Source organism: Dipteris shenzhenensis, chromosome 12 (genome assembly GCF_047967505.1).
Source record: "Dipteris shenzhenensis isolate YYH24624 ecotype China chromosome 12, Dip_SZ_1.0, whole genome shotgun sequence".
NCBI classification, from domain to species: Eukaryota; Viridiplantae; Streptophyta; class Polypodiopsida; order Gleicheniales; family Dipteridaceae; genus Dipteris; species Dipteris shenzhenensis.
Window position 1 is genome coordinate 18224898 of NC_141607.1, and position 23123 is coordinate 18248020.

The 23123-nt window shown below is 41.4% G+C and overlaps 1 protein-coding gene across 3 annotated transcripts; it reads right to left on the reverse strand.

Annotated features, from left to right (window-relative positions):
• Nucleotides 1-9215: 9215 nt before the first annotated feature.
• Nucleotides 9216-13578, reverse strand: LOC147895920 (uncharacterized). Of its 3 annotated transcripts, XM_087383226.1 has the most exons (7): nucleotides 13326-13578; nucleotides 12355-12711; nucleotides 12126-12275; nucleotides 11706-12046; nucleotides 11314-11557; nucleotides 10648-11157; nucleotides 9216-10328 (listed from the first exon to the last, which is right to left on the reverse strand). In XM_087383226.1, exons 1-7 carry the CDS (start codon nucleotides 13516-13518, stop codon nucleotides 9481-9483), a joined length of 2643 nt encoding a protein of 880 aa, XP_087239352.1. In that variant the 5' UTR covers nucleotides 13519-13578; the 3' UTR covers nucleotides 9216-9480. The 3 variants fall into 3 exon arrangements, with proteins under 3 accessions (XP_087239352.1, XP_087239351.1, XP_087239350.1); XM_087383225.1 differs by having other exon boundaries at nucleotides 10648-11557; nucleotides 12355-12708; XM_087383224.1 differs by having other exon boundaries at nucleotides 10648-11557.
• Between the last annotated feature and the right edge of the window lie 9545 nt (nucleotides 13579-23123).

Below are 23123 nucleotides of genomic sequence, written 5' to 3' on the forward strand. Positions count from 1 at the left end.
CCTCTCTATAGCCGGTAGGGATTGACATCCTGGTAGCAGTCGGCAATGATGATGTTCTTTATGTGCCAGATATCAAGAGGAGCTTGTTGTCCATTACCCCTACCACATACATCATAGCAAAATGGAGCAGCAGAATGCAAGATGCGCGTCATCTGTGAAATGCTCAGGAGCATGATGAAAGGGAAAGATTTGCCAAAGACTTTCTGGGCTGAAGCATGTAACACTATAGTTTACATTCTAAATCATAGCTACATGAAGGCTGTGAATGGGGTGACTCCACTGCAGGCCTTTTCTGGTAAGAAACCTTCAGCTGCACATTTCAGAGTTTTTGGATGTGACTGTTTTGTGCATGTCCCTGATGCTAACAGGAGCAAATGGGAACCGAAGAGCCGGAAGTGTATTTTCTTGGGCTACAGTGAAGAGGCGAAGGGTTACCATCTCTATAACCCTATTACCAAGAAGGTAATAGTAAGTCGCGATGTGGTCTTCTCAGAACAGCTGCATCAATTGGAGAGGATGCTTCCTTCCCAGACAAACAGGACTAGGATATCCATCCAGTACCACCACCAATAGCAGACAAACTCCCCCAACAGTGCTTGGGAGGATTCAAGATAAAGAAGAGGAAGAAGAGCCTGCAGAACCACAACGGCAATGGCCATTCCCGAAGTGGGTAAAGCAGCTTTTGGACAGCAGAGAACCTCCAACCATTGAGGAGGAACCATCCGAACACCGCCGGTCCAAGAGATTAAAGGAGTAAAGAAGGGCACAGGAACACTTGATCAACTATGCTTTAATGATAGAAGTGATCCGTGCTGATGAACCCAAGTGTCTTGAAGAGGCACAGGGTGATGATAGGTGGATGGATGCTATGTAGTTGGAGTATGGCTCCATAATGAAGAACAACACTTGGGACCTTGTGGATCGTCCACCAAAACGTAAGGTAATCGGCACCAAGTGGGTGTACAAGACCAAGTACAAGTCCGACGGCACATTAGATAAGTACAAAGCTCGACTCGTGGCAAAAGGATTTGCACAGGTACATGGTTTTGATTATGAGGATACTTTTGCTCCCATAGCTCGACTAACCACAATTCGTAGTGTTTTGGCTTTAGCAGCCCAAGGAAGTTGGCCCGTGTTTTAGCTTTAGTATAAGTGTAGCTTAGGACCTCGGGTCATATTCCGGTGAGAGATGTAGGCTTAAGTATGGTAAGAAAACATAGTGCATGCATGTGTGAAAGGAACTTGCATCATCATGATTGGGCTAATGAAGGTTTTTGCCTTCATTGGGGGTTGAAGGGTTTAGGAGGAGTTATAAGGGTTAGAGGGAGGTTCAGGGTTCAGAAGAAGGTTTCAGGGTTTAGAAGAGGGTCCGGGGTTTAGAAGAGGTTCCAGGGTTCACAAGGGGTTTAAGGGTTAGAAGGAGGATCCAAGGTTCAAGGTAGAGTACATTGCAGATAACTCGTCTCCCTCGTAGATCATGGAGGTCAAGGGTTGAGGGACTAAGGGTTTAGGGGGAGCATAGGAGTGGGAGAGGAAGAAGGTGTAAGAGCATGGGGTAGGAGGAGAGAGAGGAGAAGGGAGGAGGAGAGGGAGAGGAGGAGTTGGGAGGAGGAGAGGTAGAGAAGGGGTTGCAAGGTTGGAGGAGAGGGGAGGAGGAGTTGCAAGCTTAGGACATGCATTTGGACGTGGAGTGCAACGCAGCATGGACACTTGGAGACAATTTCTTGGAATATTAAAGTAGAACTCACCACAATGCCCCAAAGAGTGTGGGCTTCATTCCATTATGGGGTATTTATACAAGTTGGAGAGCTTCTCTCTCTGCATGTAGGAATTGTAAGACATTCTCTCTCTACATGTAGAACTTGTATCAAGGATGTGCATATAGAATTTGTGTGTTGCATGTAGGAGTTGCATGTAGAACATGCATGCAAGAGTTGCAGGTAGGACTTGCATGTTGCATGTACAAACTACATGTAGGAATCGTATGTAGAACTTGCATGTAGAACATGCATGTAGGAGTTGCATGTAGGACTTGCATGTTGAAGATGCATGTTGAGGATTCCTAAGAGGAAGTATTCCTATCCTTATGCAAGTACAAGCGGAGATTTACCGTCACTCTGCACACACATTCTGTGCTACCTAAGTCTATGTTGGCACAAAGACAACAAAGATCCATTGTTTTGCTAATCTACTAGAAACTTCATTTGAAGATGTGGGGGAGGTTAAAGAGATATTGGAAGAGGAGTGGAGATAGAATACTACCACACGAGAAAGCCTTGAAGAATATTGATTATAAAGAAATTCAAAAAAATTTGAACATTTTGAGAAGAACACTAGCTTGTCGTGATTTATGGATTATGCAGAGTACTTCCTGTTTGGGCTTGAGTTTGAGGTGTCAATTCCGGTTGTAAATTGCCATAAAGCACCAAGTCAATATGTATACAGAACCTTGACTCTTTCTTATGTAAATGAATTGGTCCATAAATTTGCTACTATGTCAAAACACCCAGCAACATGCGCATATCTCATGCTATTCCACATGCAGACAAACACTCCAATGTGCAAGGATGAGGTACAGAAGCAAAGGTTGTGGGAATATATTTATTGGATTCTTGTTGGCCAACAAGAATCATGGGTACTTAAAATCCAATGCCCTCAAGTATTGGATTCATGGGTCTAACTGAAACATTTGGCATTTTGACATTCTTGAGCTTAGATGATGGATATGCTGGATTTGATCACTTCTTGCAAGTTGCCAAGCCCTACAACATACTTGAGTATAATATCATGGTTGAAAGTGATGAGGAGGAGGAAATAAAGGATCCACAAGAGTCCATCAAAGAATGCATTATCAAGCAAAGCATCATGTGCTTTTGTAGGGATGATCAGTTTTTGTAGTTGACTTCTTCACCAAAGGAGTTGTGACAACACATGCATTATCCTCTGAAAGAAGAGTGGTATCCTCGGTGTTGAAAAAGCATAAGCCATAGAAGTTGAGTCCATTTGTTTTGACTTTTAAACAAATGATTCAAAGATCAGATTTTGGTCCGGATTAAAAAAGCCACAGCAAACACATGTTGCTTCACCACCACCACATGGTTCAGATGATGATGGTGAGCTAATGGGCCTACAGCTGCCAAAGATATTGCTAATATTCCACTTGTTATGTCTCTTGATGATTTGTAAAGGGATTTATCGCATGTCAATCCTAGTTCAAAAAAAGTAGTAGCGACCATTTCAATAATATAACATTGCCACTTTTTTTATTGATATTGGTTTTGTGTGATATGAATCCAATGTATTGTAATGTTTGTTTTTCCAAAGCATTTGAATTGAAGTTATTTCCAGATATCTATCAAAAATTTGAGAGTGGCATTAGTGCCATTCTCCAATGAGGTTTTTTAGAAATTCACCATAACCTCATAAAGGGATGATGTTATTGTCATCCATTGAAACTAAAATGGTACTAGTGCATTTATCTGCCACTTCATATGAGGTTCTGGAGAATAAGAGTAAGGCCATTTGTAATGCATTTTTTGTTGTATTTTAAGTGCTTCATTTTGAGAACCCTCGTGATGTGGAGAATGGTACTAGTGCCATGGGAAGAAACACTCTCCATGAGTACTTTGTGCAATTCTCTATCTCACAAGTGACATTCTCCTTTGCCTCATAGGAAGAATGGCACTAGTGTCATTTTCCACAATTGCACAGGGAACCTAGAGAAAGAATGCCACAAAATTTATATTGTAAATTATGAATGAATTTCTTGGAATTATACTCCATAGGAATTATTTAAGCATGGAGCGAGAGGGGGACAAACTACAAAAGAAAACATAACACCAAAAATGTGTACATTGTTGGAAGTGGTATGAGGAGAGAGAAACTTTGAGGTCAATAATGATGTTGGAATCTATGATGCAAGGAAGGAGATGGAGACAATTCATACTCCACAGGAATTATTTGCACTCCATAGGAATTATTTATGCATGGAAAGAGAGGGGGACAAATACTACAAAATAAAACATTAACACAAAAAATGTGTACATTGTTGAAGTGGTATGGGGAGAGATCAACTTTGAGGTGAATAAGGATGTTGTAATCTATGATGCAAGAAAGCAGATGGAGATAATTAATACACAAGAGAACATGCCACTAGAAATGGGGACAACTATAAGCAACCTCATTAGCAATATATTTTTGGAAGTGGTGTCAAGAGCTAGCGACTTTGAGGTCAACTCATATCTTAGTAATGTTGGAAACAGTGATGCTTCAAAAAGAAAGCAGAGACAATTACTACACAAGAAAACATGCCATCAAAACTGTGGACAACTACAAGCAACCTCAATAGAAATGCACTTTTGGAAGTGGTGTCAAGAGCTAGCGACTCTAAGCTAAAATCAGCAGATCTTGGTGTTGTGCTAAACATAACTGAACACAGAGCACAAGGGAGCTTGGAGGAGTCAAGGTGTAGTAACTTTGCAGGAAGTCTAGATGTAATCCCTCGAATTTCATCGTTGTAGGATGACTTTCTAAAGAGACTTCTAAATGCATATTTTCCATAAAGGTACATGTGCCAAATTTTCCTTTGATTTTGTCTCAAGCTACTGTAATGTTTTTTGGGCTAACTGGGTTGTTATTTTGCCATGCATACAAATATACTTTAAAATCTTGTTTGAGTATGTACATACCAGAATGTGATCCACTTGGAACACCAAAGTTTCCTATCCCCATCAAGGAAGTCTTTCGGAATGAAAATGTGGATTTTGAGGTACATGGAGTTCTGAGACTCCAAAGTACAATCGTGACCGACACCTACGTGGGACTGCAGTAAATAGACGTATGCTTTTTTTATTAGGATAGTTCATTTTTTGCATGATTAGGATGTAAGAGATATGATTAAGGGTGTTTATGAATACCACCAAGGTTCATGAGATGATTCTCATTCCATAAATTCCAAGGTGTTTTAAAGACTATGACTTTAGAACCATTATCCCTACATAGAATTATGGAGGAATGGTAGTGGTTCAATTCTCCCCAAAAATACTACAAAGTAAGAATTTAATGATGTTTGATTTCATAATTAAATGTTCAAGTTTTTAGCACAATATTGCATGATTTGTCTTAAGATGCAATTATGAAGAGAGAACATAGTTAATATTTCGTGATTTTGTGAATGATAATGTAGTTGCTTTCGCCTATTTCTCTAGTTTTTCATCGAGAAAGGCTACAATTTCTCAAAATACTACCAAGTTGGGAATTGGGATTTTTCCAAATTATCTAATACAGTCTTTGTTAAGGATGGTGTAAATTACACCATCTAGATAGGGCATTAGGGGCAAATCCTAACCCTAACCCTAACCCTAAGGGGTACTCATGTATATATTCATGTTTATGTTCAATACAACATAGTGTACAAGTAGATATATCATGTGCACTCCTCCCTCTCTCTCTCTCTCTCTCTCTCTCCCCCCATTTTATCAATTTGGAGGTTATCCAAAAAGCAACATTGATCACCAGATTGTGCCCTATGCAATGAGCACCTCAGGTCTGCTATATCGAACTTTTGCACAGGTCAGCATCATCAAATCATTTTCATCGTAACCACCTCCTGATCCATTGTAGTACATACCAGCACATAAAATGGATGAAATAAAATTCATTTTGTAGTCTAGCTGTAGACTAGCGCAGCCATAGAGGAGATTCAACTCCACAGGAATGCTAGTGGTTCGATTCTTCCCAGAAATACTACAAAGTAAGAATTTAATGATGCGTGATTTCACAATTAAATGTTCAAGTTTTTAGCACAATATTGCATGATTTGTCTTAAGATGCAATTATGAAGGGGGAACATAGTTAATATTTTGTGATTTTGTGAATGATAATGTAGTTGCTTTTGCCTATTTCTCTAGTTTTTCATGGAGAAAGGCTACAACTTCTCAAAATACTGCCAAGTTGGGAATTGAGATTTTTCCAAATTATCTAATACGGTCTTTGTTAAGGATGGTGTAAATTATACCATCTAGATAGGGCATTAGGGGCAAATCCTAACCCTAAACCTAAGGGGTACTCATGTATATATTCATGTTTATGTTCAATACAACATAGTGTACAAGTAGATATATCATGTGCACTCCTCTCTCTCTCTCTCTCTCTCTCACCCCCCATTTTATCAATTTGGAGGTGATCCAAAAAGCAACATTGATCACCAGATTGCACCCTATGCAATGAGCACCTCAGGTCTGCTAGATCGAACTTTTGCACAGGTCAGCATCATTGAATCATTTTCGTCGTAACCTCCTCCTGATCCATTGTAGTACATACCCAGCACATAAAATGGATGAAATAAAATTCATTTTGCGCTTCGATGTGTAGTCTAGCTATAGACTAGCGCAGCCATAGAGGAGATTCAACTCCACCAAGCTAAGTAAGCCATTTCCATATTACTCAATTAGTTCCCGCCGGTGTCAGTCTGGCATGCAGTTCTATCATTGGTTACACATTCACACACCTAACACCAATTCAGTACACTTGGCATTTGGCAATTTTGCATATCAGTGATACTTGGGAGAACGATTTTTCTCGGATTCAGGATTGTTGCATTCTTCTTGCACACACATATGCCACCCATGTACAGTCATACTCATTGACTATTTTTGGCATTAATTCCTATGCACATATGCCTATGGGCAACTCTCGACCACAGTTGTCTTGTTTATCTTACAGGCTTGATCTTTGGCTTACACATGTTCTCACATGACTTGGTTTTGACCATTCCGTGTAAGCCCCCAGCGGCAACTCGAGCATTAGCCCCACAGTGGGGCAGCTCTCACATAGTGTTCTCATGGGTAGATACTCTCGTCAGTACATGGGTAAGCCTCTAGCATAGAGCACCAGACTGCCTCCAGCATGGAGCTATCCACATGACACATTTGATGATATACTAGTCACGACTTTGAATGATATCCGTGTGAGTGGAAAGAGAACCTACTTCGACCTTTCATTGCCATATGATATGTATTAGTTTATGACACTGACTCGAGCATCATTGGTCTTGAGCGATTGGGCACAGATGTTCCACATGTTAGCATGGATCAGCCCACACTTTTTAATCATGCACATTTCTCAGTAAGCCCTTAGCATGAGGCACATTTGACGATAAGCCCTCAGCATGAGGCACTCCCATCTACATCAACACAAACTGATTCTTATGATGCACACCCATCATCTTCATGCATGGATTCGACTCCATCTACTTTCTTACCAGATGCGAATACATAGAAGGAGTTCAATTATGATCATGCAGTTATTCAGTAGGTCAGCCCTCAGTATGAAGCACTCACATCTCTAGCCACGCGCAGAGATTTATGCAATAGTGCATTTAGCTGTTCAGGTGATTCCATTCCAGCATCCATCATTGATGCTTTCACCTCTGACATGGAGCATATCACATCCTTGGACATGGTTTCAACGAGCAGTTCGGATCAATGGATCAGTCTTTAGGACATTCCAGTAGTGGCCAATCTTGCCACATTGCATCACCCTTGAATCCAATGATCACCACCTCTTTCAATCAAAAAATCATTCCTTAGCATGAGGACATTTATGCATCAGTACAGTCCTGCCCAAGTGCAGTGGACATCATCAAGTTCAGCCATAGTGCAACCTGGGGAACCTCTGCATTTTAGCATGCACTTATGGCTATTGTATACATTTCATACTTGATGCAAATCAGTGGTTCGATCCATGACTTTAGATCAGAGCCCCAAATTTTTAGCCCCTAGATCACTCTTTCCTTACCGACTATGCAGTGTTCTACGACCCTACATCATATGACAGAGATTACTCTACTGCAGTATATCTTGGACATTGCAATCAGTTCTTTTGGGTTGGTGACACCCTTGTTTGTCACAACCTACTGGATTTTTTCTTCATAGCTACATTGACTAACTTCACATCCGGATGCCTCTTCTACAAAGCAGTTGTACAGTCTATGATGACTTATGATATGTTCAGCACGCAGCCATATAAGTAGTCATTCACACAATCATCTTTCGATTGACTAGTCTTTGATCTAGGTGGACTTTACTTTTTGCATATTTCCTTCCTCTTTCCTTCGGCCCATCTTCTGGGTTCTATTCCTAAAGGTGAAGGATGACCTCAGGATGACCCACAACTTAAGAGGGCGGAATACACATTATGTATAGGATCTCATAAGTTGGACTCATTGGGCATGCTTTTGCTATGTAGTCACTGTGCTCACACATGCACATACTACTCTGATTGTTTCCAGTTTTCTTTTTCAGTTTTGGATGTTGTCATATGCACCAAACAAAATCCACAAAAAGATCTTGTACATGCACCCTCTACTTACCCAGTGCAATTCAAGAGGGGTTGTTAAACATAGGGTGCATAAAGCATTAGGTATTGAACCTTGGTAGGGTTGAATAGATTGACAATGTTGTCACAGTGAAGCATCGAATGTCACATTGTTTACCACTTTATAAAAAGAGGGAATTCTTTGTAGAAAACAGTAGCAAGGGCATATACCACATTCCTATCTACTAGTATTGATCCCCTTAACTTTGGCTCCCATGTGAGGTATCCTGCTGCACTCTTGGTCCCTTCATTTGCAAAACATAACACCAACTAAGAAATGAATATGTGGAGCAATAGCAATGTCTTTACAAAATGTCTTAATGACATCACATGCATTTTTTTGATTTGTGAATGACATCAAAAAATTTAGTTCACGTACAAATACTAACATGCATTTGCCACCAAAATTGCACTTGCCAGCTTGGGCCTTCATCCCGACATTGCTAGAAACCAAATTGCAGCTTTTTAACCTTAGCTTGGAGAAAATCTCGGCTCCTGTATGTATATATCCATAAACTCACAAGACTTCAGTCTTAACATAATCTTTTGTAAGTTGGAAGTGTCTTCAAGTTATCAAGAATCAGGAAGCACAGAGCAACAAGAAAACTGATGAGAAGCTTTCCAACCTTGTACACTTCTACAGAAATTCAAATGCTTCATTAAAAAGGAATTTATACTTGGCATTGGCTTAGATCTTGATAACCTTATGATTTACACATATGGGAATCAGATACATCACATTAGTAAGAATTCATTGAGAGGTTCTTTTTGGATTCAGTCTCATGTGCACAAATGCACAGATCGTGTACTAAGATTTTGACAACAGAGAAGCAAGCTTTGACACAATTCACTCCAATTTGAAGCCTTCTTGCAACCATGATAAAATCAATGCAGCCATCACCTTCTCGATTATGAAGGGATGTGCTATTGTGGCCTGAATTGTATATACTCAGAGCCATATATATCTTACAAAAACTGCTGGACAAGTTCAGCAATGTAAATCCAGGTTTTGTGTTTAATACACATTAAGGGATGTCACAATGAGACAGTTATGCTGGATGTTCAAGTTTTCTCAAACACCAGACCATTCTATTTCTACAAAAGTCATTTTGTACCGTGTCTAATTTCGCCCACTAAGGGTATTATTTGCCTTGCAGGCTTTACTGAGCAGCCATTTATGTTTCCAGGCTTTACAGGGTAGGCACTAACATTTCTATGCAATGGAAGACAATTTCTGGCAGAACTTGAACGTGGACGACTAGCCTTGGCGAGTCCCTCACCATAGACCACCTGCTCTGTTTCACAGGCAGCTGTACTTTTCTTTTGGGCTAAAATAGATGTGCCTTCTGCTGAATTTCGGCACATAGAATGCACCTTTGATATATTTGTTTGGCTTTTCCGGCCTTCCCTAATGACAGGGTTGGATAATTTCCGTGTTGCAACTGTCGACCCTTGAAAATTTTCCATCTTACTAACATTGCCACGATCTTCTTTATGGACGCTTCTACTGTGCACTTTCATACTGTACTCTGGGCTTTTATCTGAATCTGATGATTGGTTGCTAGCTTTACTCTTTGGAACACTTTTAGAGGGCGTGGAAGACCTTCCTCGACTTTGAGCCAAGGCATGGGCCTCTTCAATTGTAGATGCATATCCACTTCCAACCTGGCTTAACAGTTTGTTCCTTCTTTCTCCAACATGCATCTTCAGTGAAAATCCATCCTCCTGGCTTTCATGATAAAAGCCACAGTGCTTTTTCCTAACAACTGTCTCATTAGAACCTCCAATTTTTGAAAGTTTAGGACCTTGAGTGGGAGTATCCTGACACGATGGAAAACTTCTTATCCTTCTCGTCCTTCCCTCATCCATATCAATATAGAATGGACTCAAAGAATTCGCCATTTTGCAGAGGAGGTGTGCTGCAGCTTGAACTCCAGGAGAGCATGGTACATCTGACAAGAAAATAATACAATGGATTATTATTTTGCCACATCTGCCAGCATTGATCCTTCCTTTCACAATTTATATAGTATGATTCATGCTGTGTGTGTGTGGGGTTGGGGGGGGGGGGGGGAGAGAGACATGGAAGAAACAAGTCCTTCCCACAGGTGAAGGAGCACTTTTTGAGTAAGGTACCTCCTCAAATGTCACTCTCCACACACTGCTGTTGCAGGTGCTGTATCTAACAGCTTGAGAGAGAGAGAGAGAGAGAGAGAGAGAGTTGATTTTGATGGGGGTGATGATCATGATTGGAGGAGAATGAGGGAATACCATTCCAGAACTCTTGACCCTCAGGGCCGGAAGGCAAGGACACGCGAGGTAAGCCACATGAAGTATCTGCTGGGAGATCCTTTTGCAGTTCACATTGCCTTCCTTCTGTGTTGCCACTGTCATGCTCTGAAACAGGATGGACAAATTCTCCAACCACATTCTTCTGAGCCGAACTCACCGCATGAGAATTATGTGTGCCATTGTTGACATCATTGCAAGTACCGCCTGCTTGTTGGACGTTGTCATCTCGCAGCTCATTCATACATGCAGTTTGTGTCTTCCCATGATCACCAGTCTCCAGCCTAAAGTCATCACTTGCAGCTATAGGAGGCAAATGGCCAGTGCCATGAGCTGCTTTGGGTTTTAAACACAGCATAGTAGAATTATTGAAAGTGTCTGCAGCTTCTGCCTCTGGTGACTGTTTATTCAGATCTATATCCATCAGACCATCTTTTTGTCTCAGCCTCCCAGCATCATTCTCACCCTCGGATTTAAAAGATGGCCTTTTATCTGGAGATTCACAAGCCAAATGAGTAAACTGAGTCTCTGGAAATTCATCTTTTGGTGATCCAGCCCTGGACCAGCGATTTGGCCTTGGGTATCTATCGAAAACATTTTCATGGAGTGCTTGCGATGAGTTGACAAGGAAATGAGTAGGTGGGACACCATCACTCTTGTGGATGCCTGCTCTTGCCCCTGTTTGAGAAGGCGCAGCTCTGCTTTCTACAGAAACTGTAGCCTGTGACAGCAAAGATTCCAAAGACTCGGCTGGCTGAAGCTGCAGCCTACTCCAAAATTCTGTTACTGGGAACAGGGGAAGAGTCTCAACAGGGAATAGGGAAGGCGCTTCCAGAGCCTTTCCATTCCCTGGAGCAGAGGCATCAGAACCATCGTTGATATGGGGGTAGTGCTGCAAAGAAATGAAGACAGCACAATCAGAAAATCAATCTCAATGGATAAGCTCTTACATAATTGAAAATACTCACCATGCATTCCCTGGAGAATGACATGCTAACTTCAATTTACAAGCACATTAAGCGCATCTTTAAGAAACACACCTTATTTTTTTGGTCACTCAATGCATAAGAGCCCTCTGCATCTTCAATTTGAGGAGTAGACTCGAGGTCGAGAGTCATTTTTTGCGCCTTGCAATCCATCTGGTGCCCAGAACCAAAACCACGCCTTGGTTGAGAAAGCACCACATATGCAGGCTTGGCCAGAATTTGAAGAATGGAGGTCACATGCTTGCCAAATGTGTTGTCAGCAACATGATACAATGGAAGATCTTGTTTACAGACAGGAGATGACAACTTGAAATCTCCAGACATCAAACCTTCTAAAGGAATCTCTTTCATATAACGTGTCAAATCCATCACTTTTGTATCCAGCCCATATATACCTGCAAGCAGACAAATTTCATCATTTTGATTCTACAACAGCTTTCCTGGAGGAAAATTTATAAGGACTTAAATGCCCACCTAGGATACCCTTGGCGTTGGGTTCGTGACCATGATTGGGAGCTGTCATGAAAGCTTTATCATTACTTGAAGTAGTTACAACCTGAGCTTCCTTAGCCTTCCCCTTAGCTGACTGTCGGTTCCGTTTCCTAGGAGGCTTCTCCATGTTATCTGGAAAACCAAAGGAAAATGAAAACCTCTCCTTTAACCTACGCAGAAATGAAGGCAAGCAGAGTTATGGAAAACTCACCACTGTTCGATGTTGCCTTAGCCCGCACTCGTGAGCGCTTGGAAGGTCCTGCTTCGACAGCTTGGCCTTCTGCAGGAACTGCTGCACCAGCTTCAACAGGTGAGTCTGCTTTGCCCCTCTTACGAGGAGTGCCAGATGCCCTGCTTTTTCGTACTCGCTTTTGCTTCCCCTTACCAAGTGTTTCCTCCACAGGTGAAGCATTTCCTTTGCCAGCTTTTACCAGAGATTCAGATCCTGAAAGTTGAGGAACATTCTTCGCAATACTCTCCAAAGGAGCAGGAAAGGGTGGGAATGGAAGGTTTAGCTCTCTCCTTGGAAGGCCTGAAGAGGCTGGCTCACATCCAGAATTGGGCACTGCTTTGGTACCAGAACATGTCAGAAATACTTTTCTCAAACCCTGGGGTGCAATAAACCAAAGACGCCATTGCATTTAATAAAAGAGCTGCGAGGAAAAACTGCACGATCTGTGTATGTATGCATGCACGCACGCACATATGCATACATACATATAAATGCACAATGTATGAATGTATGCACGCGTGCTACACACCCATTCCCACGGAACTGCCAAATTTCCAAAGTTGTCCTGGTTTCACACGTGTTCACATCATTGAAAGTCAAAAGCAGCCAAGCATTCGATATCGACATGCTCTCAATCTCAACCATGCTTTGCGAAAATGAGGGATTTCTATGGACAATTGTAATAATAACTACTATCAATCCCTTCCCGCAACAAAAGGCCCCTTCGGAAGAAACGTATCAGAATTTCACAACCAAACGATTCACGCGAAAACCTCGCAAACTTTCGCAGAAGAAAGTCCCTGACGCCAGCAGTGTAATTCTAACTCTTTGCAGAACTACATTCAAAAATACATATGGCAAGAAACTAAAAGCCCGACGCCGGATATATAACGATCAAGACACACGTAGTTGATAAGAGATCCTTCGCTATATCAGAAGCGTCAGAATACCTGCAGCGCCGACGGTAGGCACAGGGGGTCGGGAGGCGCCCTTCGAAGGAGCCGGCGATGACGAGCGTGCAGAATTAAAGAGCGGCCCTGGCAAGGGCCTGACAGGCGCTGTAGGCTTGTACGATTCCGGGCTCATAGCCATGAGCTTCTCGAGCACGCTCTTGGGCATGCTGGGGAGTTCCAAGTAATCCATTGCGGGAACCCACTGCGCAAAATCGAGAAAAGAGGGCAATCGACGAAGTGGGCGGCGAAGAAAAAGAAGTGGGTGGTGGACGGGGGGGGGGGGAGGGGGGATTCTAGAGGGGAGGAGGAGTGAGAGGGGGGGATGGGGGAAAGGAAGGGCGATGGGGGGAGAAGTGGGAGGAGGGGGAGAGGGGGGGGAGAGGAGCCATAGGAAGGAGGAGAAGGGGAAGAGAGGCTATGGCGGAAGGGAGGTCGAGAAAGGAAGGAGGAAGAAGTGGCAGTGGTAGGCAGAAGGAAGGAGGAAGCGCAGAAGGCATATGAGTTTGTTTGCTGTTCTTGTTATTGTTGTTGTTGTTGTTGTTGAGGAAGAGGAAGGGGAGTGCTGTTTGCGTGCGGTTGGAGTTTCGACACGAGTTAGTGACCCCGGGACAGCGTGCCTCCCCCAACGTACCCCATGATTGGCCCCTTTCCCCTTCCCCTTGTGATTGGGGCCGTTTTTGGTAACCCCTCTCCCCCTTCCCCCCCTCTCTATCTCTTAACGCTGGTTCCCTCATCGACAAGGACACTCCATTTGCTAGATATCTCACGGAGAAAAGATTGGGAGTGTGAGAGAGAGTCTACCTACAACACTCAGAAAAGCCTCAACCACTAAGTGTGAGGGAGAGTCGGAGACAACATGAGAACATGATCGAACACACACCTACGACACTCAAAAAAGCCCCAACCACTAATACCCATGGAAAGTAAGTGTGTGTGTGTGTGTGTGTGTGTGTGTGTGAGAGAGAGAGAGAGACAGAGAGAGACGGAGAGACTTGAGCTATAAAACATGTGAATTTTTTTCTCCAAAATGACCATCCAAATCTCACCTCTATGAATTCCTTGTCAAGGAGTGCTAATTAAAGTTAGAACACACATGGAAAAGTGCCACCCATAATGCAAATAGACACACCCAAAAAGTAATTTGCACTCACCTTAGTCAATGCTCCCTACCCAAACATGTATGAGGTGGGCTAACTCTTCCTAAGTCAAGTAAGCCCTAGTCACTTAGTCTTTTGAGTATTCATCACAAGTTCTCCAAACATCTCACTATTGAGTGCTACTCTCAAGAACCTTCCTCTCAAGAGTAGCAATGTGAAGGTTTTTCCCTTCTTTACATATGTGAGCATGAATAAGGCCAATTTCTTCATTCTCCTCTAACCCAACCCCATCCTTAGTGATAGTTCTATAAGATCAACTTGATATGAACAATTAACAACACATTTACAGCCATGAGCTTGTAAGAATGCTTGTTTTACTTTTTCTAGATGCTTTCTTAGAATTCACCTCAAGAAGAGGGGGATCTTTTAGCCCTAGTAGAGAGTGGTAAAAAGCTCTTGTGCCACCTAATAGAGGCTAGCGAATGTTTCAATTCTATAGTACGCTGAACATACCTACATTCAACCAACAAGTCGAACCACATTCAAGTGGCCTGCCGTGAAGGGATTCACAATAGGAAAGAGGAGAAAAAGTTGGAAAGACATTAAGTGGCCAAGAAAAAGGGGGACCAAAATAGAAACAAGAGAGAAAAGGGGGAAGAAAAAGTGGAGCCTCAACGAATCACAAAGAAGCTAGAATATTAAAAAAAAAAATCAGTGAATTTAAGCTTCTTAAGAGAGGAATCGTCAAAATAGCCTACCTTACCGCAGGCCAAAAATCCATAATGCATTGATGAGCAAGCCAATCTGCTCGCATGTAGAAAGTAGCAACTATTTCCATTGTTGCTAGCAACTCTTGGGGAAATTAGGGAAGAACTTAGAAGAATGGGGTGCATTGCAAGTGTGTTCACGTTATGGATGTGGGAAAGAGAAAGGGTGACAAAATGACAAGAGGATCCAAGTAGGCTCACCGAAACGAAAGTCGTCCCATTATCCATGTCCTAGCCATCAAGATTCACGAGAGCAATGCCAAAAATTGGTATGCAAAGTGCGGCGTTTCACCTTTGCTTTCAATGCGGGCCACGGCGCAGAGACTTCGGGGCAACGCCGGTGCCGCCGGGTATCCTTTATATCCTGTTAGCAGCAACGGGTGACCGTGGGCATGTGTCAGGCTGTTGATCTCCAAGAAATCCTCGCTTCAGTTATAGATTATTCGCGCGATACCAAATGATGATGACAGAAACGTTGCCCATGATCGTCTGGCGGATCCGGTAATCGGTAAAACCCTGCTGGCCGTCATTGGTTTCCCGACAGATTCGCCCGCTTTTATCACACACACAATTAAGGCCAGGGTATGGAGGGCTGGACCAGCGAGACACAGATACTTTTTTAGCTCGATGCATGACCGGGCAAGCAACGCGATCAACGATCGTTCGGAATTGTCGTGTCCATTTTACCGGCACAACATTCACCGGCGATTACGACGCCTGTTCTTCCTCGAACCAAGAAGATTGCATTAGAAACCGAACAGTCACGCTGATCCTGATGTATATGGGCCTACACATGGAGACTTTTTATACAGATGTAAAAAGCAGACAAATGCATTTGTCTCTCTACTGTTGAAGCTCGATGGTGGTTGTTGCTCAAGCAGCTGGTTGTGGAGCTTGAAGGCGCTGTAGCAGCAGCAGGCAAAGCACTGTTGAGCTACTGAGAGCGAAGTTGCGTCGTGGCTGGCACTTTCCTCTCATTCTTTCTGTTGACGATGGGCTTTTTCTTCGAAGCAAGGCCAGGAGAGACGACAAACGCAGACAGATCATCCCTATGGACGGCCAGCTGCAGGCGAAAACACACGCAAAACCACAAGCACAGTTTTGGGCTGGCTGGAAAGCTGTCGGCCATTCTCATGCACTCCGAGGAACGGTCACCACGAGTCGTGGTGAGTACTGAGAATGCTGACAATTCCGCCAGCCGTGTAGACTCCCCATCCCCTGGCAGCCGTATAGTTCAATGGCGGCTGCAGCACATCTTCTCCCACCGCATGCCCGCGCCTTCAAAAGCCCGGCATTGCTTATGAATCAACAACCAGTTGCCAAGTTCCAAGAACGCGGGTCCGATTCCACCTCATGAGTCATTACCTGCATTTCCAGGAGTCCCATCCAAGTCGCCTTAAAAAATCAATTAATAGAAGCCAAAACATTGTCACATCCACAACTTCACAACCACCTTGTAGGTTCAAGGTCTCCCGTCTCTATTCTCCATGCCCTTGTTCAAAACCAACGTTTTTTTCCTTGCCCTCTAGGTAGCCTTATTGCTTGCCCTTGGGTAGCCTTAGAAACTCTTCAAATTAGGCAAAGCAAAAATTAGGCATTTTTAGAATTTTTGGAAGTGCATTTTTCCTATTGGACAATATGTTGACTCTTCTTCATTGGACTTGTATGCAAACTTTAAAGTGGTTGACTCTCTCTCTCTCTCTCTCTCTCTCTCTCTCTCTCTTGTCTCCTCGTTCTCCCCAACCCTCCCCCTCTCTCTTTATCTCGTGTAGTCTTCCTCCATACCATTTCCTTTTTGTTTGCTTTTTTTATCTTGGGCAGGCCTTATGAATGATTAAATATCATTCACCTTGTCTTAACTTGCTTGGAGGCCTTTTTATTTTCTTTGTAAAAATCTTACTCTAACTTGCTTGGAGGCCTTTTTATTTTCTTTGTAAAAATATTACTCTTAATAAATTTTGTTCTACTCTTTTAAAAAAAAACATTTTTCTTAACAAATACAAAAACCTTGAAGTTCAAAAATTTGAAGGTTTCCATTGAAATTTCGCAGGCTATAAGCAAAAATATTAACTAAAATCCTTCAAAAATCTATACTTTTTAAGCAAAAATATAGCAAGTTTTAAAACCTTCTATTCACCTAACATTGAACCTCAATTTTTTGTGAAGACTGGTGCTAATTGGAAAGTGAGAAGTCATCCGTACCATTTGACGAGTGAGAAAGATTTCACAGTTCTACCTCATATGAGCACAGATGTATCCATCGAGGTAGTTTATCCCACTTACATAAACATTTGAAAAATAGCAATCTCTATTATGTAAGTACTTGCCACATAGTTCCACCATGGAAATAGCTCCTCCCACTTAAAACAAAAAGTAACACCCTTCATTATGTGAACAAGGCACTTGCATCCTAAGACTATATAGGTTTAGGTCACTCTAAGCTAGGGAGCAAGCACCATCTTCTTATGCTAGTCTACTCAAAGTGGAACCTTGCTCACCCAAATCTCAATTGTAGTATAAGAATGACCAAGCATCAATGTTTGCAAGGCACCAAAGGGGTGAAGACATTTCAACTATGAGTGGACCCTTTTTTGGAGAAGGCTAAGCTAATGCACTAAGTTACCTAATAGAAACCCTTGCTTAACCTTGTCCGCTTTTGCTTTGATGTGGGTAAGAGTGTGAAAAAGGGAGTGCAAACACACCTCACAAAGAGGCCCTAAATGTATCCATAGTTGTAGTGGTGCATTAACACCCCTATTGCAACTAGTAGAGATGGTAAGGAGGTGTTCTTGCATATTAGTTAGATCTCATAAAATGTGAGGATGATGGTTGAAAACCTACAAAACAAGCCTTTATAAGCCTTTGCTTGACTCAACCCTAAAAGGTGTACAAAAACCCGTCATGACTATTGACCACACCTAGTCATGGAGCCATTTATATACGTGTGCCTATGTTGTATACATGATGTAGTGGTTAAAGGTTATAAGAATAATAAGGGGCTTGGGTTCATGTGGGAATAGTCTTTACAAAAAATATTTACACATTTAGGGCAATCCAGATTTAGGCTTATGTGGGAACAATCTTTACAAACTTAGGGCAATCCAAATTTAGGTCATGTATATACTGTGTTATGTGTACATTTATGGTTATGTATATATTATGTTGTGTATACATTTAGGGTTATGTACATATTGTGTTATGTTCTTTGTGAATATTGGAAAGAGTGTACAATTTGTGTAGTTAGCAACTATGTCTTCTCTTTCACATGCTTGTCTCCGAGTTATTGGCCTTATCTCAACATGTACAAAGCTTATGTTGTAGCCCATGGCCAATCGTAGATGCAAGGGAAATCTTGTGTAGCTTCTCCTTTTTTTGTTCACTGCATATCTACATGACAAGTTTAGCTTGTGAGTGTAAGAATACCTTGATGTCAGCCCCCCTCCAACCCCATTTGAGTTTGTGCCAATTTTAGAATTCTACATAATTTCTCCCTCCTTCCTCTTTATTCTACTTCATTCTTGTTTCCTATGTGAAACTATGTGTCAATCTTAGAGTGTGTAAGGGTTAAGGTTCTTGCACCTTCACTTATATGTGTGGGACTATGCATCATTGTTGTGAAGAAGATCTTATGGGAAAGATTTGCTTGTGGGGGAGAGTGTCCCTCCTTTACAGTTTCTTGTGGAAGTTTAGAGAGGAATAAAAGTATCCCCCCCCTCATGATTATCCTTCCTTGTATTATTCCAAGTAGATGTTTGTTAAGCCTTTATCTTGCCTGAGTCTTTTATTGAATATGAACAATCTTAATATGTAGAGGTTCGCCTTTCTGAGATGATCTTAAAGAAGTCACATCTTACATTTCTCATTCTTTCATTCCGAAATGTACTTATAAAAGTATCACATGAGATTGTTGCTTGCAATTCACATTCTATGCATGCTCTTGATCGCATCTAGTAGACTTGGCCTCATTCAAACTAATTTTCTTCATTCATGTGTTGTGATCCCGAATGGTGATTTGATCAATTGATGCATTTCATTAGCTTTTTGAAACTTGAACCAACTTGTATGGTCACCATAAAAGGAACCTAGAACCTTTGAACATAATTAAGATAACTAACAGAATGTACTCAAAGACTATGAACTCTCATTATCAATCTAACTTTGAAACTTTAGAGTACAAAGAAAACAACAGATTATAGCATAATCTATAACAAGATCCTATACTAGCACCATAAGAACATCGTTTTGTACTTTATTGGGTAGTACATCATTTCTAGGTGTGGTTAATCAAACCAAGAGGCAACTTTAGTTTGACTTATTACCACCTCTACCAACAAAAAGAAAAGTAAGATAGGTGCAATAGCTTAGTTCAACTTATGGCTTTACAACGATTGCTCGGGCAGGATCTCAAAGTTAAAGCAGCCCAGTTCAATGGCAAACCCAAAGAGGATGCGGACAGCCACATAGGTCTGTTTGAGACTCAATGGTAAGCTAGCGACTTTGATGTTTTGTACAATGATGCTGCAAAAAAAGCAACAATTTGCTGCGACACATGTGGGTAAAGCTATGAGTTGGTTTACTCATTATGATATTGAACATTTTGCAACTTATGAGCTTTGAGATTTGCATTCTTGAGAAGATTTTGGAAAGAGAAAACACTTGAAAGAGGTATTGAAAACATTCATAATTATGAAACAAGAGGATCTTGTTGGTAGAGGACTATGGCCATAAATTCAAAAATCTGACTTAGAGGCTAACTCTTGCACAGGGACCAACTCAGGAACAAGTAGATGATTATTTTTGCAAATCATGAGATATATATGTAGCCTGAAGGGTCATGAGGACCTACCCAATGAGTCTAGTAGAACCTCTAAGGAAGGGGGAGACAACCATGACAAGGACTTCCAGGAAGACAACTCAAAAAGTAGTTAGGATCACACACTACTTGGTGGAGCCTTTTGGGGTTGGGTAGCATGTAGCTATTGTGGTAGGCTAGGCTGAGATGTCCTCAAAATAGAATTAGATAGAATATCCTCTTCTCTAGAATATATTTTAATTTATTATGAAAATTGGGCCACGTGCCTTTGAGGCCACACTTGTAATGTATTTCAAATTTTAATTTGTAATGAAATTCTGATCATTTGTTGGCCATAAATGTAAGATATTTTAATTTGTAATGAAATTTGGACAATGCACCTTTGAGGCCATACTTGCATGCATAAGTGTGTGCGCGTACATACACACACACACACGTGCGCACGTGTGCACACACACACACACACACATTTTAAGGTAGATTGGTATTTAGACACCATTTGCCATAATGTTTTTTGCAATTTGTCAATGTCGACATAATCGTCAAAGATGGTTCGATTTTTCCAAAACAGAGGTGATATAACCATCTATATAGATGTCCAAATGTTACCATGTTGATGCTTATATAGATAGTCACAAACAGTTTGAACTAGAATCAAAATATGATTTGAATTCATATGCAACTATGATTTGAGTAAGGCATGCTCAAGGCATGGAACAATTCATCCAACAAACTAGTGCAAGTTGTATTTTAATTTTATAATCCAAATAAATCCTTTCTGATTTCTAGAATTTTATAATTTAGGGATTCCCCATTTTTTACTGAAGGAATATTAGAAATTCCCTCTTCTTGGTTGCTCTTAAATTCATGCATGAGTCCAATTTTGGATATGATTCTGGTCCACCCAATGAATTGGAGGATCTTTGTCTTGCTCCTATTGATTTGAAGCTTTATGCTTTGATCGAGTAGCTACCATGAGTTGTTGCCTCTCATCTGTTATATCTTCTATTTGTGTACATATAGAACAATCACACTTTATGTGCATAATTGAAGATTCAAATTACTTTTAGTGATTGCAATAATACTATAGTAATACTCAGTACCTGATTTGGTAATGTCAGATTTGTATCCACCATTTATTCAATTTCTTGAATAATAATGGCATTGATTGGAGCCGGAGGTGGTTGATATTTCTTCAATTTCTTGAATAATATTGGCTACCATGAGTTGTTGCCTCTCATCTGTTATATCTTACTGCTTTTTCGAGCTCCCTCTGTTTTTCCTGCTCGCTCTATTGTCTGCCCCATCACGTACAATCGTGCCATTGCTCATTGTAGCATAGGTGTTTACAAGTTTAGCATTGGATCTCAGGTCACATCTTGATGAGGGGTGTAGGCTAAAGCATTTAAAGTAGCTAAAGTGTGCGATCAAAAAACAAAGAAGCAATCATCACAAAGATTGAGGGAGGTTCTCCCTCCGTATGAGTTCAAGGGTTTAGGAAAGGGTTGTAGGGTTTAAAATGAGTGTAGGGTTGAGAAAGCTAGCTAGGATTCGATGGTTAAGAAAGAGTTCATGGTTGAGAAAGGATTGTAGGGTTGTAGGGTTGAGGAGGGTGAACAAGGTTGAAAAGGAGGAGTAGGAGGAGGAGGAAAGGGGAGGAGAGGAGGAGGGACAAGGGAGGAGGAGGAGGAGGGAGGAGGGAGGAGGATGGGGGATTGCAAGGTTAGTGCATGCTATCATAGGATATTGTTGAGGGAGAATGGAAGAAAGGAGATCAAGAATAATGAACACCAAAGTGAAATGAACACTGAACCCCAAAGAGTGAAAAGAGACCTCAAGGATAAGAGTCTCTACATTTTTGTAGGGAACCTCAAGAGTGGGACCTCTTGGGGTTTCTACACTTTTGGTATGAGACCTCTTTTGGTCTCTACACTTTTTGTAGGGAACCTCAAAAAGTATAGGCCTTTAGTATTTCTCTCTCTAGATCACAATTTTGCAAGTAAGATTAGATCTTTTCTAGAGACTATTTTGGCTATGTGTATCCTATTAGATTCCTCACACCTAATTTCATACTCAAGATATTACAAGCAGAACTTTTCTACTACTCCACGCACACAATGATCTCATATTGGCTGCATTGAACTTTGTTGCCACAGGGTCAACACACTAACCCTCTCCTAACCCTTGTTACCATAGGGTTATGTCTACACTTACCCTTTTTGCCATAGTTAGTGCACTAACTCTTGTTGCCATCGGGTTATGGCTACAGTGACCCTTTTTGCCGTAGTTAGTGCACTAACCCTTGTTGCCACAGGGCAAACAACTACCCCAGATGATTTGATTACCCATCCGCTGCAGGTATACAATGCTTGAGTGGGAAGTTTTTACGCTATGTTCTATCCATGGAGTTTTGTGGTTGTCACAGTCGATTGTTTCAGAGTCAATAAAATTTCCTTTGATCTGATTGTAATTATCAAAGCATTCCTTGCTTTCAAAGTTTGTCTTTTCTTATGGATTGCACAAATGCTAGATGAAGGTCGGCAATGCTGGTACTTGATGTTGATAGAATTGAATACCTATGTACTCGTTTGTTCATGTTGATTATGATTGGCATTTTTGTTTGATCACCTTGTTTGGAATCAATTATGGCTCATAAAAACACACTCTATTACTTGGTGTATCTCATTTGTATAGAGTGTATGTTTTCTTGGATCTTTGCATTTTGTCTCATTGTTTGCCAAGAGAAACATTTGTAAGAAAGAAAAGGGTTAGGCTGTCATTGGAACCCATAGGTGAATTTTTTATTTTTACAATGTCAATAACTTTGAGTTGAATATACCTTCTTCTTGTATGGATTTGTATTGATGCCATATGTTGTGCTCTTAATAGTTTCCTATTTTCATCTAAATATTGGGAGAGTGCAGGCTTGGAGGGTGGGTGCCTTGTGCTGCCTAAAGATAATGTTCACTATGCTCGCTTACTCACCTATGGACTCTCGAGGCTGCACCATGATGTGGCAATTGAGTGCTTGACAAATTGGTGCTTTCCCCTATGCAATGGGGCTTTATTTTTGCTTTTATTGTGTCTAAATTCAAAAAACTTGAGTGTGTTTTTGGAT

Coding starts and splice junctions, on each gene's coding strand:
- LOC147895920 (XM_087383224.1), bottom strand. CDS start 13,518: ATGGATTACTTGGAACTCCCCAGCATGCCCAAGAGCGTGCTCGAGAAG. Junction 12,047..12,125: donor CAACGCCAAGGGTATCCTAG/GTGGGCATTTAA, acceptor GTCTGCTTGCAG/GTATATATGGGCTGGATACA. Junction 10,329..10,647: donor GGGTCAAGAGTTCTGGAATG/GTATTCCCTCAT, acceptor TTTTCTTGTCAG/ATGTACCATGCTCTCCTGGA.